The 17,956-nt window shown below is 40.9% G+C and overlaps 1 protein-coding gene across 2 annotated transcripts in view; it reads left to right on the top strand.

Annotated features, from left to right (window-relative positions):
* The window catches only part of syne1a (spectrin repeat containing, nuclear envelope 1a), a 137,049-nt gene that overhangs the window by 71,099 nt on the left and 47,994 nt on the right, over positions 1 to 17,956 (top strand). For both annotated transcript variants that reach the window (XM_055021455.1, XM_055021456.1), the window contains exons 66-82: positions 83 to 400; positions 1,418 to 1,573; positions 3,504 to 3,674; positions 7,052 to 7,378; positions 8,489 to 8,641; positions 8,751 to 8,918; positions 9,227 to 9,403; positions 11,193 to 11,339; positions 11,500 to 11,625; positions 11,715 to 11,891; positions 13,127 to 13,392; positions 13,548 to 13,704; positions 14,467 to 14,865; positions 14,959 to 16,563; positions 16,697 to 17,034; positions 17,165 to 17,309; positions 17,414 to 17,632. In XM_055021455.1, coding sequence (XP_054877430.1) covers positions 83 to 400; positions 1,418 to 1,573; positions 3,504 to 3,674; positions 7,052 to 7,378; positions 8,489 to 8,641; positions 8,751 to 8,918; positions 9,227 to 9,403; positions 11,193 to 11,339; positions 11,500 to 11,625; positions 11,715 to 11,891; positions 13,127 to 13,392; positions 13,548 to 13,704; positions 14,467 to 14,865; positions 14,959 to 16,563; positions 16,697 to 17,034; positions 17,165 to 17,309; positions 17,414 to 17,632 — 5,049 coding nt within the window. The remainder of the gene's footprint in view (positions 1 to 82; positions 401 to 1,417; positions 1,574 to 3,503; positions 3,675 to 7,051; positions 7,379 to 8,488; positions 8,642 to 8,750; positions 8,919 to 9,226; positions 9,404 to 11,192; positions 11,340 to 11,499; positions 11,626 to 11,714; positions 11,892 to 13,126; positions 13,393 to 13,547; positions 13,705 to 14,466; positions 14,866 to 14,958; positions 16,564 to 16,696; positions 17,035 to 17,164; positions 17,310 to 17,413; positions 17,633 to 17,956) is intronic.

Genomic DNA, 17,956 nt, shown 5'->3' with positions numbered 1-17,956 from the left:
AATAGGTCACTTTTAAAAACACACATTCCCTGAAAGTTTATTCATACTATTCATGTTTTATATGTTTATTTTTGCTTTCCAGAGCTTGCAGGAAAGCTGCTCAAAGGGTCAGTCTTTGCTGGCTTCAGTGCTGACCAGCAGAGAGAGAGTGATCCCCTGGGGCGTTCCTCAGATTGAAGACCGAGCTCTGGACACCGCAAAACGAGAGTGGGCATCCTACCAGAGCCGCTTGGAGGAGACGCAGACCCAGTTGCACTCTGCACTGACGAGACTGAGGCAGATGGGTCACAGGTTCCTGAACTTAGCTCAGTGGCTGGAGGACACGGAGAAGATGGCAAGCATCAGAAACAACCGGAGGTCGGACAGAAACACCAAGCAGAGTCAGCTCAAAAAACTCCAGGTGAGAGAAAGAGATATCTGCTGACAATTTCTTTAAAACTCCAGATTGTGAAAAATTTAAGAAGGTAGGGTCAGATTTTAATCTAAATTAGTAATTATTATTAATTAATAGAGGGTGAGTATTAATGAAATACTCATTCCTCTTTTTGAACCCATTTGAGAAAAAATATGTCACCATGTATCATTTCCCGTCCACTTCATAATTGTTCACTACTTTGTGTTGGTTTATATCACAAAAAATTCTAATAAAATATTCCAAGTATAAATAGTTTAGACCAGGGGTGTCAAACTCCAGTACTGAAGGTTCTGGTCTCCTGCAACTTTTAGATGTGCCTCTGCTGCACCACACCTGAACAGAATAATTAGGTCATTAGCAAGGCTCTGGAGAACTTATCGACATAAGAATAAGGTAATGTAGCCATTTCATTCCAGCGTTTTGTACTTGTGGCACATCTAAAAACTGCAGGACAGTGGCTCTCCAGGACTGGAGTTTGACGCCTGTGGTTTAGACCCAGAACAAAAAAGATCATCATTGAGACTTTTATATATAAATTGGAATAACTTTAAATGAATCCTAAAGCAATGTTTGGAGTTGTGAGTTTCCTTTTGACTGACAGGCACACAAACTTGACTCCCAATTTACTCACTCACGGTGCATTCACTAGAGTGTAAACGGCAAAGTTTTTTTTCCCTGTCAGAGAGAAAGCGATGAAGCATCTGCCACTTTGCACTGCTACACATATTTTATTTACATCCAAATGAAACTACAGCATTCCTCTGCTTGGTCTCCTCTCCTGGAAAATTTTGCCTGAATCAAAATATCTGACAGATTCAATATTGTCTGAATCTGTTTTCAAACTAAACCTAAACAGATCGTCCAGTGTTTTAATTAGATTTTTTTTTTCATCTTTGTTAGTCCTTTATTTCCAAATTTTAACAGGCAATTAAATAATAGTTTCTCAAAGGATTTCAGTCAATTTAACGAATATGGTTTGTTTATCTCTATCCTTGTTTTCAGGGGTATCTTGAAGCGGTTCTGGCGCGGCAGGGAGAAGTCGATGGCCTCTCATCTCTGGCCCAGCAGGTTCTGGAGGAAACCTACATCAGTAGTCGGATCAGTGTGACCGCCACCCAGCTGACCGCTCGCTACCATTCCCTTCTGCTCAGTATCCAGGTCTGACCCTCTCAGATGTTTGATACATATTATTTTAATGAATCATATCTACATTCTGTTGACTTTTTCACTTCCTTTCATGTTTTCAAAGAATGGATTTTGAAGAATTTTTTTGGTTTTGAACTTTACTTTCAGATTTTTAGTTTTTGTTGCTCATTATGTTTTCAACCTGCTCACATATTTCTTGCTTTTTTTGGTTTCCAGGCACATTATTATGTTATTTGCTGGCTGCCATTCACTTGTTGTATTGTAAACAGTTTAATGTGTAAATATTCATACAGATTCCATACGACATGCTTATTTCCTGGTGAATACAAGACACAAAATATTAATTGACACACAAATGTAACCTGGCCAATTGTCTTCCTGTGGGATTCTGTTCGCTTCACAGACATTCGGTATTGTTGAAAATAGATGTGAACTGCTGCATGTCGCTATCCACAGTGGGCCTTTTCACACATGATTGTGCTTCTTCTCACCATGAAATCCACTCCAGTTTGGGCTTGTGTTTCGGTAGCGCCCCGCTGAAGGAGCGCTGGGACTTACCTCTGTGAGCCCAGCTTGTTTTGTCTGTATTCTCAGGTCTGGCCTCTCTATTTGTCTCCCCCAGAGGGGTGAGGGTTAAAGGAAAATCAATGGGGCTCTCCTGGTCAGGGACTAAAGCTGTAATTAAATACAATCTCGCACCTTGAATTGGGAGTAAAAAGACTTTTTTTATTCTTTTACTGTTATTATTATAACTAACATCTCTAGTTACTCTTCTGAATGTAGTGCATGTGCTGGTTGGTTTGCCTTTACTCCCAACTAATGCCACACCTATCCTCTCCTAATGCTTAACTTGACTTAGGCATGCATTTACTTACAGCCACACAGGTAACACCCCCTCATCTTGTGAGTCTCTGTAATTATCCAGCAGGAAGTAGGGCCATATGGGCCTGAGGTGGAAGCTGTTACCTCTTTCGACTCAAAAAAAAGGTGTGCACTCAGCACTTTCGGCTAATTGGAGCTTCCTCACTGCAGGATTTGGAAGTTGAGTGAATAATGTGTCAAACCTGCAAGAAGCCTTCCCTATCCCTGTGCTGCTATTGACTCGAAACCTTAGTCAAGTGGATAATGCTTCAAAATATAAAAGAAAACCCACGCTGCTTTGAAGTGAAGCTGTTGACATTGAACAGATGAAAGTGAAAGGGAGAAAGTAGGTATTTTCTGTTCTGACGCTGGATCAGAGAGTTTGTGGTCCTCAGTGACCAATGTTAGACTGTTGGGAAAAATCTCACACCTTGAAAGGAAAAGAAACATGAAATGAGTCTCGAATTTTCCCCAAAGCCAAATGCCGAAAAGTCTTCTAATATGAATATCTTCAAAAAAAAAAAAATTGTCACCTGGTTTGAACAAAAATAAAATGTCATATTTCCAGTGTCCTGAAAAACAAAAAAGCCCTAAGAATCCTTTAACTTTGTCTCCTGTCTTAGCTCAGAATTATAACCATGAACTTCAGTTTATTTATTAGTAATTTATTAATGTACCAGAAACCAATGGATAATTGTGAAGTGGAAGCAAGATGATTCATGGCTTTTAACATTTTTAAACTGTAAAAAGAATTTAGTGACCCATTATTGACATAAGACTGTGAATAAAAACAGTCTTATGTCTGTGATCCACCAAATCAAGTCTCAATTTTGGGGTAATTTAATATAAATATGCTTTGATCTAAACCAGCCTATTGTAGTAAAGATAAAGTAACAAAAGGCTTGTGACCAACAGCCATGTTGGTTCTCATTAATTTTCCCTCTGTTTCTTTCTTTGTTTCTCATATTAAATCTCAATAAAATACATTGAAGTTTCTTTGTGTTAAATGCTGTTCATCTAATCTTAGTTTTCTTATTTTTGGGAAAGTTATCTTCTAATCTTTGCTCCTGTTTGATTTCAGGATATGATCAAGCAGCTGCAGGAGGAGCTGAAAAGCATGGAAGAGGCAGAAAGCCTCTGCATGTCATTCAGCGAGTGGCTTGCCTCAACTCAGAAAAGCTTCACAACGCTGACGGATCGCTCTGAAGCGCTCGACCGGCAAGCCATGGAGAGAAAGATGAAGAAATTAGAGGTATTGATCTGTTAGTCAAAGTTTGGGCTGCATTTATTTCTGGCGTTAGATGCCACGGCATGTGGTTAGTATGAACTGTTGCTCTGTGTTTGATGCACCAAACTGCAGAGGTTGAGAAAAGAATTTAACTTGAGTGAAATAATTGGTTCCTCCTAATTGAAGTTTAGGAGGAACCAATTGTCAATAATCCTGAAATGTTTGGCCAATGAAATGTTTGTGGGAAGTGGACAAGTTAAAGAACATTACAGAAGTGTAAAGCAACACCTTTTCTTTTGTCTTAACGCTTCTCAGAAACACAGCTGCTACAGTAAAAAGAAAAAAATCTGCACTATTGTTTGTGTGGCGTAGTTCACATCGAGCGCACAGAGGGTTTGATGGGTATGTGTGTATCGATCGACTCTTTATGAAGACAAAGCTGGTGCTGGTTTAGAGGAAACGTGGTATCAGAGAGAGACCTCCCACTGTGTGTAAGAGGATGAAGAAGAGTCGGTGTCAGGAACCCGCTGGCAAAGACGCTGTAATTGATGCGGTGCCCTTACCGCTCCACATCACATACACACACATACACTTGCAGTTTTTTTTTCGTTTCATCTCTAAAAACGAAGCACAAACCTGAACAGTTCTAACTCCAAAAACCTGTGAGTCCTATGTGGTTTCACACATTTTTTCCACTTCAGTTCTGTAGTGTCTCGCCTCTCCTCATCTTCCTCCCTGTAAACCAGTCGCACCACACACCCACATAACACTTGCGATACATCATCTGGTGTGGTCTTCGCCGTAATCCCCTTTCAGGGATCGATGCTCTGTCTCCGCATTGCGACCGAAGATGCGCGGCCACCACATGTGCCCTCCTAGTGCTGAAGATAACACATGAGCGTGCTTCATCACTTACTCATCTCCTGTTATGAGGGAAGCTGGGATGTTCAGTGAGCCGGGACGATTACGCACTGACACACAGACCAGAAGTCAATAGCTGTGTTAAGGCCCATTAGCTGGTTTTGAACTTTATTTTTGGCTACAAACGTGTTGGTTTGGAGGAAATTACTATTTGGCAACAGATAAGGATGTTTTCTTTCTTTGAAAGTTGTTGCATTTTTTAAATGGTTTTAATCTTTATTTTTTCCCCTTAATACTGTGAAAAATAATTTACTGAAATTGGTTATTTTCCTTAACATAAAATTAAATAAAAAGAGATTGATCTTTGCACCCAGAACTTCTTTTAAGTTCGCAATTGATGGTTCAGGATGATTTTTATTTTATTTTTTTTAATGCGTTGTGGTGGCCTAGATTAAGGTCTCAAGTTGATTCATGTTAATCTTCATTAAAGGTTTTTATTCTTTCTGCAAGTCATTGTCTACTGAAGCTCTTCAATAGCCTTCAATAGACGGATGGATAAATTACATTTTATTAACCTTCTTAGTTTAAAAATGCAGTTTTTTGTAAATAAATTGTATAACGTTTAGTATTTTTAATCAAGTCAATTGATTAAATGGAAATCAACTGATCTACAGATAAATAAACAAATAATAAAGCAAAGACATTGCAACATTTTCCTGTTGCAAGAGATTTGCATCTAGTGAAACCTAGATTTGAAACTAGTTTGCATACAGGTTTACAATGATAATATTCTTGCAAAATTGTAGATTTTGAGTTGATCATCAAGTTGATTGGAAGGAGAAACATTAGAGTTAATTAAAGAACCCAAGTTCTTATGCAGAATAAAGTCCAGAAGCTCTCAAGCTCATTATTACATGCAGCACACAAAGCACTTGACTTAGATAATTGCGGGTACTAGAAAGTTGAATAATAAAGGCCAATTTGTGTTCAGGATTTCAGATAATGTTCTTTGAATTGTGCTATCTAATAACTCCAGGCCTCAATGTAGACAGAGTTAAACTACAGATTTTGCTGTAAAAATAGATTTAAAAAATAGCATTCAAAATGAAATAGAATTTAGTGAAGTTTATTGCTAATAGGTTTCACTGAGAAATCTCACTATAAGACAAGAAATAGTTTAAATTTAGACAGAAAGAGGAGATAATTAGCATTACGGAACAATATACAACTCTACAACAAATAGTAATTGCTGAAGACTTCTCTTGATGCAGAGTTGCATGAAATTTAAATATGAGGCATGTTGCTTGTTAAAGTGACAAGGCAGGAACATTGGAGATAGTGATCAAACCTGGAGCGTTGCATTAAGCAGGACACAGAGACGTGTGCAAACACACACAGGTCTCGTTATGTTCCCCACAGAGCTGGATTGAGAGCCGAGCTTGTTTGAGTGTGAGGTTACCGTCTCTGTTCATCCAATAATAGGCCGATGATGAAAGCTGTATGGCATCCCATCGAGGGGAGGTCAGTTCATGTGTGTGCGGCGGTGTGTAGTGTTGCCCTGGAAACCCCCGTAGCTACTGTTGCCTGTTAAGGGTCTTTATAATTGGGTCCTCCTTTCATATTATTCACTGCGGTTCTTCCTCGCCATGAACTCCCAATCCTTCTTCACATTTCAGGATGGAGGTGTCAGCCTACCTGATGGGTTCAAAGCTTTTCAGAAACCCTGCCAGGGCAGTTTGTGGCACAGGGCAGCATTGGAGGTGAAGGACAAAAAAATCCCCCCCCCCAAAAAAAAAAACGAGAAATAGCGCACTGAATGTAATTGAAGCTATGAGATAAATGTTTCTTAAAATAAAGAGAACATATAATTTTGTTTTCATTCTTGATGGCCCCAGTGCTAAGATAGCCTTGCAAAACACTTCAGACTCATAGGACCTTTTACACTGGAATGTTATATAAACCAAGACAAAGCACTGCATAATTTTGAAGGGGAAGGAAAATAACACTTTAATGATGAACGGAATATTGTGGCGTGGATTTGTATGAATCCCAACTAAGTCTGTACTATGGAACTGCTGTTATTCCAGCTCTTTTGGGTGATCTTGACTTTTTCTTCTTTTTCAGGGGGGAGAGGGGAGGAATATCTTAACTTATTCACATTGCATGGAAATGATCAATGAATGGCAATGTGAACCAGATTCTCAATTGGATTACTGTGACTTGTCCATTCCAACAGTTTGATCTAAACCATTTTATTGGAGCTCTGACTGTAGGTTAGGGGTAGGTATCCTGCTGGAACACGAGCCTTCAGAGGAAAGGAAACTAGATACAAATGCACACTGCAATTTTTTGTTTCACTTTTATTTGTGAATGTTTTCGAAAGGCATGTATCATCTTTCTCGCCCTCACTATTATGCAGTTCTTTGTTTTAGTTTATAAAATAACATCTGAGTGAGTTGCATTGAAATTTGTGATTACAGTGTAAGAAAACATTCAAAAGACTTGCATACTTCTGCATACGTTTACTCTCTTTCAACCAGAACCTGCAGTCTGATCTTCAGCACGGCCACAATCTCCTGAAATCCTTGAGGGAGCGCGCGGAGCAGGCAGCGGGCTTCCTGGACGAGGCCGGAGCTGAAAGTTTAGGAGCAGAAGTCGAAGCGCGTCTTGCCCAGCTGGAAGAGCTCGCTGGGGGACTGAGGCAAGAGCGCAGCTTCCTGGAGAGAGCGCTGCTGCTTGCAAAGGAGTTCCAGGACCGGTACAAGGCTCAGGTCCAGTGGCTCGTGGAGACCAGGGCACTGCTCGGCACACCAGTGGAGCCCAAGGCTGAACTCTACCAGCGCAGAGCTCAGCTGGCGAAGTATAAGGTAAGGAAGGAAGAAATTAATTCAGACCATTAATTCAACAGTCAGGAAATTTTACACTTTGGTGATTTAAAAGGTGAGATGGAGCTGAATACTATTATCTTAATTGAACATGAGTGACCTTGGAAAAATTCAAAAGTGAATACACTTAAAATAACTGTTGATTAAGAGTTTTAATTATAAATGATCCTTTAATACAGTTATGTTCATACAGCAGGTCTTCACACTGAATTCATTTTTAATTTTTTTTCTGGTTGAAATCCAATTGTAATTTTTTTTTTCTGGTTGTTCATACTACTAACTAAACCCAACCACAGTGCTACTTCAGTGTGAACAGTTTACAATTTGGTTGCACAGAAGAAGAAAGTTGGCACCACAGAGCAGCACACAGTTTACGGACGTAATAATCAATTAAGCTTTTTCTGGAATTATTTTAAAGTTTATTCACCAATGGGGCTGACAGTGTTGTCACAAGATCATAAAAACACAAACACAAAATTAGTTGTGCTTTAATAAAATTAAAGCTCAACTAATAGAAATGGCCTTTCGTGGAGCATTGAGTGCAGTTTATGTGGGGAAGTTTGTAATCATAATTTTGAGATGTTATGTCCTGATTTACCCCACCAAGCTTTTTCTTCAAAGTCAGATAAAATGCAACATGGCCGTTTAGACGGCAGACACGTGGAAAACAAACCAATACATAACCGAATCTGCATCACATATGGAAAGGACACAAATAAGATTTTTCTAGGTATGAAAAGATTGGTGAAAAAGTCAGATATGGGTAGCATTTGGCCAAAAAAGCAGTTTTGGGTCACATTCAGCTGCTGTGTGAACATAACTGAAGTAACTCTGTGAAAGATCAGTACAGGTAGGAATATTAAATACCTGAAATGAAATTATAAAAGGTAAAACTAGTGCATCAATAAAAGATAGGAAAGAGTGGTGGAAAAGCAAACTTTTATAAATAATCTTTTTTTAAAGCAGGGGTTTTGGTTCCTGCATGCTGACATATTAATTATCAAAGAAATATGTGTGTGTGTGCGTGTGTGTGTGTGTGTGTGTGTGTGTGTGTGTGTGTGTGTGTGTGTGTGTGTGTGTGTGTGTCCTCAGGCTCTCTTACAGATGGTTCAGTCCCATGATGGATCCATCAGGTCTGTGATGGAGAAGGGAGATGCTCTCCTGGCTTCTGTCCACTATCCCTCTGTCAGAGACAAAATGCACAGAATACAAAAGGACTACACTGCTCTCTGCAAGGCTGCAATGGTTGGGACAAGTTCTGATGCAATGGCAATAAGAAAAAAAACAATTTTTTCCAAGTGTATAGAGATCTGCTTGTTTCACATTTTCCTTCTGTGCTCTCTGTGGCGTCCAGGCTCACGTGGAGAACCTGGAAGGCCAGGTGAAGGAACAGGAAGCTTACCACAACGAGCTGCAGGAAGTGGAGCGCTGGCTGCTGCAGATGTCCAGCAGGATGGTTACTCCAGATCCAAGTGTGAGCGTCAGCCTGGAAGCAGCGACTCAACAGCTGGCTAGGCACAAGGTGACAAATCACATTATTTCACTTTTGCTGCCATTTGCCATGTTGGTGACAAAATTGTGCAGCTTGAGCCCTAATTGGATAATTGCTACTGAGCTATTTATTATCAAAATGTTGATGTTTTTGTTCACTTACTTCTTTCCTATCTCTGTGTGGATATTGTATAAAAATATGTAACAGATGTTTAATTTGGAAAGCTGGACTAGTAGTCAGAGTTGTTTCCCTATCCATAATTATCTTTCATCTTTTCTTATTTATGTTTAACACTTTATGTTTAGAGAAAGTCTGTCTCATTACTTGACCTTCTTCAGGCCACCATGGAGGAGATTGCAGGTTTTGAAGAACGTTTGACAACTCTGAAAGAGCAAGGAGAGGGCCTAGTGCAAGGCTGCAGAGACCGTGTGCAGAGCCGACTGAGACAGCAGGTCCAGACTCACCAACAAGGCATCAGAGACAGCTACTCTGCCATCTGCAGCACAGCGCAGAGGGTGAGTAAGGAGCAGACTGTAAAAGAAAAGGAGGGAGCAAAGGAAAATGAGAGAAGAGTATGGTTCTATAAAACATTTATTATCCCTGGCGTGTAGTGTTTAGTTGCCCAAATGTGTAAAAACAACCACATGCACAGACAGGAGGTTGATAGCATTCCAGCAGCCTAGGTATCCACTTAATCCCAACCCGTTTTGACACTTAAAACCGTCTCTGTTAAGGCAGCCCTTCAGTGCCGCTTTAGAGGGCACAGCCAATTAAATCCGTCAAAGAAGAGCTCAGCAGCAGCCGCACTCAGACCCCACCAGCCAACATCACTAACTCAATCTCTCCATATTAATCTCCACAGATCCCTTGTCAACCCCACTTTTTCATGCCTGAGCCAGAAATGATCACACACAGCCATCCAGTAGATCTGGCTAGTCCCATAATCCAACCCCACTCTGTCATTTTGGCACCGTCTCCTCCATCATCGTAGCCCGTGTCCCGAGATACCACCTCCGCCACCGCACACACACCCAATCTGGCATTGTGTGATCCAGCCACTTTTTACCACTACACTGCTGGCCTCCCAACAAGCGCGCCTCCAGCGTTGTAATGGCTGCCAACTGTGTCCCAGCGCCACACAGCTCTAATATCCTGCCTGCCACTTGCCACCACGCCAGACTTCAAGCCCTTGCCAAAGTCGCGGGGCAGTTTGCCAGCACTTTGGTCCTTTTTGCTCCTCCTTTCAGACTCTCAAATTAACACTGTCAATCAGACCGTGATGTTTCGCTCTCCCCTGGAGGGCTTGGACGCCTCCACATTCAACACCTGTTAAATACAAAGCCGCATAACTGCCTGGTTTTCTGGGTAGGAGGGGGGGCTCTGTGATTTATTGTGTCTTCGAAGGTGCCAGAGAGGCCTAAATGGATATTTATAAATCTTTATACAGATTTTCAAATAGATTTTGGTCCAGACTTTGACTGGGCCCTTCTGACACATGCATATAGGTTGATCTAAACCATTTTATTTTCTATCCTTTTGAAGCATTTCCTCCTACATTGCCCTTAGTTTCATCCATCATAAAAAGACCTCTGACCAGCTTCCTTCTCCCTCCTGAAAATGTAATTCCCACAGCATTGTGCTGCCACCACCTTGTATCACTGATGGCACTGCATTTTCAGAATTTTTCTGTCACACAGATTTTTCGCAACTTTCCAGGCCTTTTGTTACCCCTCCCAACCCCACCTCCCAAAACACAAAAGATATCCTGTCAACTGTGACTGTGTTTCAAATCTTAGATTGCCACTGAACTTAATTGTGAAACTGCTCGCATTTTGTGAATTTCTAATAATCCTTTTTTTTATTTCTGTTGACTTGTCTGGTCTATTATGACGTGCGCTGCCCTAATTGATAACACACAACACCTTTACAAGGTCACCCTTGTTAAAGAAATCTCAATGAGTTTTTTTTTAAAGGTTTAAGCAAACAGCTTTATTTGTTGTAGAGGACTTCTGAAGACTATTGCTCCACTGAATTCATTTTAGGCATTTCAAAGTAAATTCTATATATCAGAATGAATTCTATATTCTATATTCTATATATCATTTTCCTTTCACAGCATAATTATGCCTTACTATCACCTCAAATCACAAAAAATACATTACAGTTTGTTGTTACATGGCAAAATATAGAAATATCCAAGGAATGAGAAAACTGTAGCGAGTTTCTGTATCTTACTGGAGAATCCAAATTACTGATGTTATGAAACATAGTATAATGTGCCTTTTTTCCCCCATGTTTCTGCAGGTATACCAGAGCCTGGACCATGAGCTGCAGAGACATGTCAGTCTGCAGGACACGCTGCAGCAGTGCCAGACCTGGCTAAACTCTGTTTCAGAGAAACTAGACCCTCATCCACAACCATCTCTCAGCCTCGAGGAAGCTCTCCAGCAGGTCACATTTATATTTACTAAATAAAAATTATGTGGTTTTTAAAATAATAATATTTTTTAGTTTGCATGAGTAGATGTTTTTGGATTGTCAAAAATAAAGAGAAATGTTGCTATTTTGCACAATTGAGAGAGAAGGAAATGAACAGAAATGTTAAAATCAGGTGAAGCAGGAGCGAGCTCTTCAGGAGCAGGCCAGCACGTACCTCCAGCTTGTGTGTTCAGCGTGTGACCTGTCTGAACCAAGGGTCAGGGAGGCCGCTGCAGCCATCCAGCAGATCAAACTGCAGGTCAGTTCACTTACAGGAAGCCTTTACATTAAACGCAGATGTTTCGCTTTGTTTTTACTGGAGTGACTGTTTTGTATGTTTCATGTTAGATTGAGGAGCGAATGCTTCTTTGTGAAGAAATGGCAGACAACTGGAGGGAGATCGAGGAGCAGAAGATGGATTTAGAGACCCAACTCAGAGAGACAGAACAGCAGCTTCAGAGCCTGATCAGGAGACCTGCAGAGTTGGAGCCAAAGATTGCACAAAACCAGCTGGACAAGGCACAGGTCTGTCTGCCTTCAGATTTGATAAGTGGGGACCAAGAAAGGAAACAGCAAAACAGGGAAAGACTGTTTCTTGAGTCAAATGAACACAAAATTTGACTCACAAGCCTGCTCAATCTTTCAGTATTTTCCAAATAAATGACTGGAATAGGAGGTACCTTCCTAATTAGTTTAGTGCCAAACCATCTGTTTTTTTCAGATCTGATAAAATTAATCATAAAAAGCCTTTTGTCAAAAAATATTTAGTAGAAAGGAACCCCATCCAATTCACTGATTCAACAGCGATGCCTTTAGAGAGGAAAATCCTCCAGCAGAATTACCCTCAGGCTTTTTTTTGTAACTGGTTGTGCATTTGGGCCAAAACAGGAAAGAACCACAGAAAGAAAAAAAAAACACTGTGTGAGAGACACTTTCTGTGGTAATGAAAAACGAGGAGTTATTGGCAGCCAGAGCTACAGACAGGAAAGAGTTGCAGCTAAACAAAGAAGCTCTGAATTACTTGAGCTTAAAAAAAACTAGGACCGGGACTTTAACACATTAATTTTGCTTAATTAGTAACTTAGCTTAATTTTGTAAGCTGATTAAACTTACAAAAGTTCCAGACCAGAATCTTTGTCAATGTGTGTACCCTCGAAAATCTGATGCACAAGCGGCATCTGCAAAGAGCAGCAGTAAAGGCTTGGAGTTAATTTATGCTCCAAAAATGATCTGATGGGATGCTTGAAAAGACTTTTAATGTGTGCAAGTTGTACAAAAAGGAGTTGGCCTATTTAAGAAGCTATTTAAGCCTAAATTACCATCTCAATGCAATACATATTGCAGCAAGCACAGATGCAGTCAATGTCAATTGCAATTACTTTATTACAGACCCTGCCATTAACTCCATTAAAAATGCTAAACAAGTCCCACCACTAGTAAAAACACAAACAAAATTGACAAAGTTAACTTTTATGAATCTGTCCAGAGACTCACCAGAAGAACTGAGCCAGGATTACCTTCTATGCACAAACAGGAAAATGCAAAGAGATGAACCGGCCATTAACAGCTAATCACAGATTCACCAACTTCTGAAAGTTGATAGTTATATTTCACCATGATGTCAACCTGCAGTTTTTCCTCATCTCTCTGTTTTACAACAAAGCAACACAGACCAAACTCTGTGTTGTCAGACTGACAAATAGAAACACCCGAATGCCAATGTCATCATAATGTTGAATAATCTGCTTTCTTTCCTGCAGGAGTTTCTACAGCAGATTAGAGAGAAACAGTCTGAGGCAGCTCGTTTGAGTGAAGCCATCGGCAGGTTGACGGAGGGACAGGTCTCTCCTGCGCTGGAGGAGATAAGGAGGGTGAAAAGAGGCTGGATAGAGCTTGGCCAGCAGGCTGAAGAGCTGGAGGCGCAGCGAGGGGAGGACATGCAGCGAAGTGGAGAGTACCAGGAGAGTGTCGCTGCTGTGGAAGAACTTTTCCATCAAGTATCCAGAGAATGGGACTATCTTGCCAGGTACCTATTTAATTCATTTTTCAGGTGTTAATATTGACTATGGACATAAATTATTTGTACATACAATTGGGTCTATTATAAATTCTTTGAAGCTTGTACATTACTCTCACTTTTATAGCATCCTTGTTCCTTAAAATCACCATTTATGTATGTAGGGCTGACACTGAGAGCACGAGTGAGCATCTAGAGGCTCTGAGGAAACTGGCCAGTGACCTAGATGAACAGAAAGAAACCCTTGAAGACCTCAGAGACCAGAGACAAGCCATCCTGCCTCGACTAAGTCTGCTGGACAAGGAGCTGGTCAAACAGCAGGTGAGGGTGTTACCATCATCTTCAAAATTATGGCAAGATATTCAGAACTGGAATGTAAACAATTAATGAAACTATGCTTAACTGTCAATTATTGGTTTATTTGATTAAAATTTGTTCCAATCAATTAACTTATAACTTTTAGTGTTGTAATTTGACCTCCGTTCAGAAGAGGGCGCCAATGGTCATATTAATGCAGAGTCAGTTCATACAGAAACAAAGATAACGGGGCCACATCAAAACAAGAAAGAGAAACGGACCAAACAAAATCCAGTTTGGGATGGAAAATTCACTTCATGGGATTCTGTTTTTAAATACAAGCACACAACAAGCTCATTAAGTTCCACCTTAATAGCGCTCAATCAGCCGAACCGAATGGTGGAGCAGTTTTAGCTTCTCCACCAAATATTATTGATGTGCTATTAAGGTGAAGATTTGATGAAAAAACATAAAAATTAACATGATGGGAGAAAAACACAATGCCAATGACTGTCGTGTGTAAATGCACTTCATGGAGCAAAGGTTGTTTTTTTTAAAACGTGTACATATTATAAACAATGTGGCCGTTTATGCAATGGAAAGGCAGTCTTCATGTAAGAGAAAACTCAGGTTTCTAATAAAATTGCCACATAACAATACATTTTTAGTCAATTTATCAGGTCAACCAACTTTAGATGAACTCATTAATCTAAAGTTTTAATCTATTTCAGAAAATTAAACCATATGATAAGGTATTTGTTTCAGTAGCTGTTTACATTTTACCAGGTGGGTCATCTGGAGCATCGCTGGGCCCAGCTGGAAAGCCTGATTTTGCTGAAGATTCAGGACTCTGCTCAGACTCTAGAGGATCTCTCCCGGGTCGAGGCCCAGCTGAGAGATGCCAGAGAGTGGGTGGAAGAACAGCGACCCGCTCTCACCTCTGCGCTGAGAGCCAGCCCACCTCCAGACCTGGCCCAGAGTTTTCTGTTTGACCATCTGAGTGTTTGTGTAGAGCTGGAGGCCCGTCAGCAGCTGCTCGGTCAGGCGGTGAACGAAGCGCAGGCTGTGGCCTCCAGGCTCGGGCTGAGTGAGAAGAAATGCTTACAGGAGCTCGTTGAGCAAGCCCAGATGGAGGTGGAAGTTCTCGGCACTCGGGTCGCACAAAGGAGGAAGTACCTGAGTAAGGTAAGCAGCTGGCATTTTAAATTAAATGCAAATGAAACTTTAATTGCACCCCTAAGGACATCTGACCTCTTACTGATAAAACCTTTTCTCAAGGCTTTCACAGAGAGAACGCAGTTCCTTCAAGGAGTGGGAAGAGCTTTGTCGTGGGTAAAGCAGCAGGAAAGGAAAGCTTTATTAGAAGACCACATTTCTCTTCTTCCAGAGGATTTGACCAAACAGGTTGCTGCGTGTCGGAGCGTCCAGAGCAGCTTACGGGCTTACCAGAGAGAATTGGCTTCGCTCTGGGTTCAAGGGCGAGAGTTGGAGAGAGACGCAAGCGACAAAGAAAGAGCGGAAACACTGGCGAGACTTGAGGAGCTACAGTCAGCCTTTGAAACGGCACTCCAGAGGACAACCCAGCATCTCGCAGGCTTGGAAAAAGCCTTGACTTCAAGGAAGTACTTCCAGATTGACCTGGACAAAACCTGCCACTGGTTGAGACGAGCAGAAGTCATAACATTCCCTGAAATCAACTTCAACAGTATGGAAGAGAGCTCAGATTTACTAAATCACATGTCTAACTATCAAAGTGTCTTAGAGCAGGCTTCAGAGTATGAGAACCTCCTTCTCATCGTCCAAAGAATCGGTCAGGAGATCCTCCCTACTCTGAATGAGGTCGACCATTGCTACCTGGATGAGCGGCTCAATGCTCTGCCTCAGCAGTATAACGCCATCCTAGCACTTGCCAAAGAGAAGAAAGACAGGGTCCAGCAGATTATCCAAGAGAGAAAAGAGTTCAGCACTTTGTTTGAAATCACTCGCAATGCACTGGAGGAACTCCAAGAGCAATTTGACAATCTAGAGAAGCAGACTATCAATGTAACAGAGGAGAATGGCGTTCGTTTGATGAATGAATATAAAACTATTGATGAAAGTTTGGTTCATCTCGGTCCTGCTATCGGAGAACTCAATGGAAAAAGCCAGGGCTTTTTAATCAGGTGTTTCCAAAGTAAAACTGAGGAGATGCAGCAGCTGGTCGTTCTCCATAGCAAACTGAAAAGAAGGAATTACGAGAAGACGAAACACTTAAGCAACTGCTTGAAAAAAGTAAATGAACACAGCAGGGTGGTGTCCAAACTAAACTCAGAGATTCACTCTGTCAAAGAGGGGCTGCTCAGAGTAAAGTCAAATGAACAATTGAGTTCTTTAGATAAAATAGCAAATCTTTATCTGCTGCTGGGAAGTTTAGAAGGAGTGAGATCTCAGGTGGAAGAAAGTTATACAAGCACAAAAAACCTTGATCTAAAGTTTGACACTGCTTCTTTCGAGGAAACTAAACAGCAGCTCAAGTTGTTGCAGTCAATGCAGAGTGATATTATGTCTTTAATTAAAGAAAGTGAAGCCAGAGTCACAAAGAAAGACAATTTGTCAATTGAGGCTGAGAGGATGTCGGACTGGCTGAAGGCCCTAGAGAAAAAACTGAAGGAGCCTTTGATCATTTCTGAGGTCAAAGCTGAGAGGATAAATGAAGAGAAGCAAAAACTTAAAATCACTGAGGAGGAAGTGAGGAGCAGACTGAAGTTGGTCGATGTCTTGGGTGTAACAGAAAGGCAAAAGTGTGAAAGTAAGAGAGAAGCAGTTTCTGTGAAGATGGAAGAAAAAATACAGGAGCTTGAGAAATTGGGAGAAAAGGTTCAACAAGAAGTCTGTACTAAACAGGTAACTATTTTATTCTGGTTAAACCTACTTATAACAAATTTTTATGGCAGTAATGTGCAGCATTCAATGTATCAGATAAATAGAGCTTCACGCCGGGACTTCAATTTAATTAAGCAACATTCTACATTTCTAGCTGGCACTGGATCAAGCTCTCAGTCTGGTCCAGAGGCACCGCTTATCTCTGCAGTCCATGCGGGAATGGCTGGACAATGTTTCCACTCTGCTCCATGAGACCAGATCTGGGGTCGAGATCGAAAACCGCAAAGACTGCTTGCAAAATCTAGAAGAAATTTTAGCCCAGGAGAAGAACTTCACAACTTCTGGAGAGGAGATAAGGACCCTGGATCCTCTGTTGGTCGATTTTGTGGAGGCAGGAGAGTTGAAAGAGATCAGGACAAAGATTCAGTCGATGCAGCAGATGAAGGAAGAAGTCACACAGCAAGTGGAGGCTTACAGAGAAGTGTTGCAGAGGTATTTCCCTTTGGGATAAATACAGCATTTTTCAATTGTATTGAATTTTGGTTCTAATATTAAATATTTGATTTAATGCTAATAACGCCATGTGCCGTAATTGTTTTATGTAATCTGCATATTTTCCCAGGTGTGATGCATTATGGAGCTCGTTTCAACACTCCAAAGAAATGCTGATTGAACAGATGGATGATTTAGAAAGCAACATATCTCAGTTCACTACATCCAAAGCTCTCAGTGTCCATGAAGCAGAGGATAAGTGTCGAATGCAGAAGGTGGGCAGCGATATCTTAACGTTTTATCTTGATTAAACATCCTACCATTATATTTGTATGAAATTTTAGCTCTGACTGAGAATTGTTTTTATGTTTTGCTGCAGTCTCTTGTGACTCAGATTGACGAGCTGGAGCTGCCTTTGAGTGCTTTGAAGGAGAGTGCCGGAGAGCTGGATCGAATCACGTCTGAGTCCAGCAAAGTTCTCACCCGTCACGCTGTGTCGTCGCTATGGCAACGGTGGACACGGCTCCGTAGCGTGGCCCGAGCCCAGGAGAGGGCGCTGGAGGACGCTGCCAGGGAATGGAGGAACTTTGTCGAAAAGGTCGGAGAAAAACTCAGATTTAATATTCTCACTATTTCTGTTTTCTTCCTCAGTGGCGTAGAGATCAAATTGCACTGATGAGCAGAAGCCGGTAAACTGAAGCTGAATGGCATGAATTGTTGTCAAACATTATACTCATTTGAAGTACAACTTAGTTAGTGATGAATTTGTCATCATAATATTCTTTTACAATCACATTTTCCTATGCAGACCTATTGCAATACACTTTTCCCATGGTAGGAAGAACTAGAATTTGTTTTCATTGTTTAATTGTAGAATATTTGAAAATATCTGCCATTGATTTAGGGCTTTTATTTCTAGAAA

The sequence above is a fragment of the Poeciliopsis prolifica genome, unplaced genomic scaffold (assembly GCF_027474105.1).
Source record: "Poeciliopsis prolifica strain line A6 unplaced genomic scaffold, Auburn_PproV2 SCAFFOLD076, whole genome shotgun sequence".
In the NCBI taxonomy this organism is placed as follows: domain Eukaryota; kingdom Metazoa; phylum Chordata; class Actinopteri; order Cyprinodontiformes; family Poeciliidae; genus Poeciliopsis; species Poeciliopsis prolifica.
The sequence above is the reverse complement of the archived record's forward strand: the minus strand, read 5'-3'. Positions and strand labels throughout refer to the sequence as shown.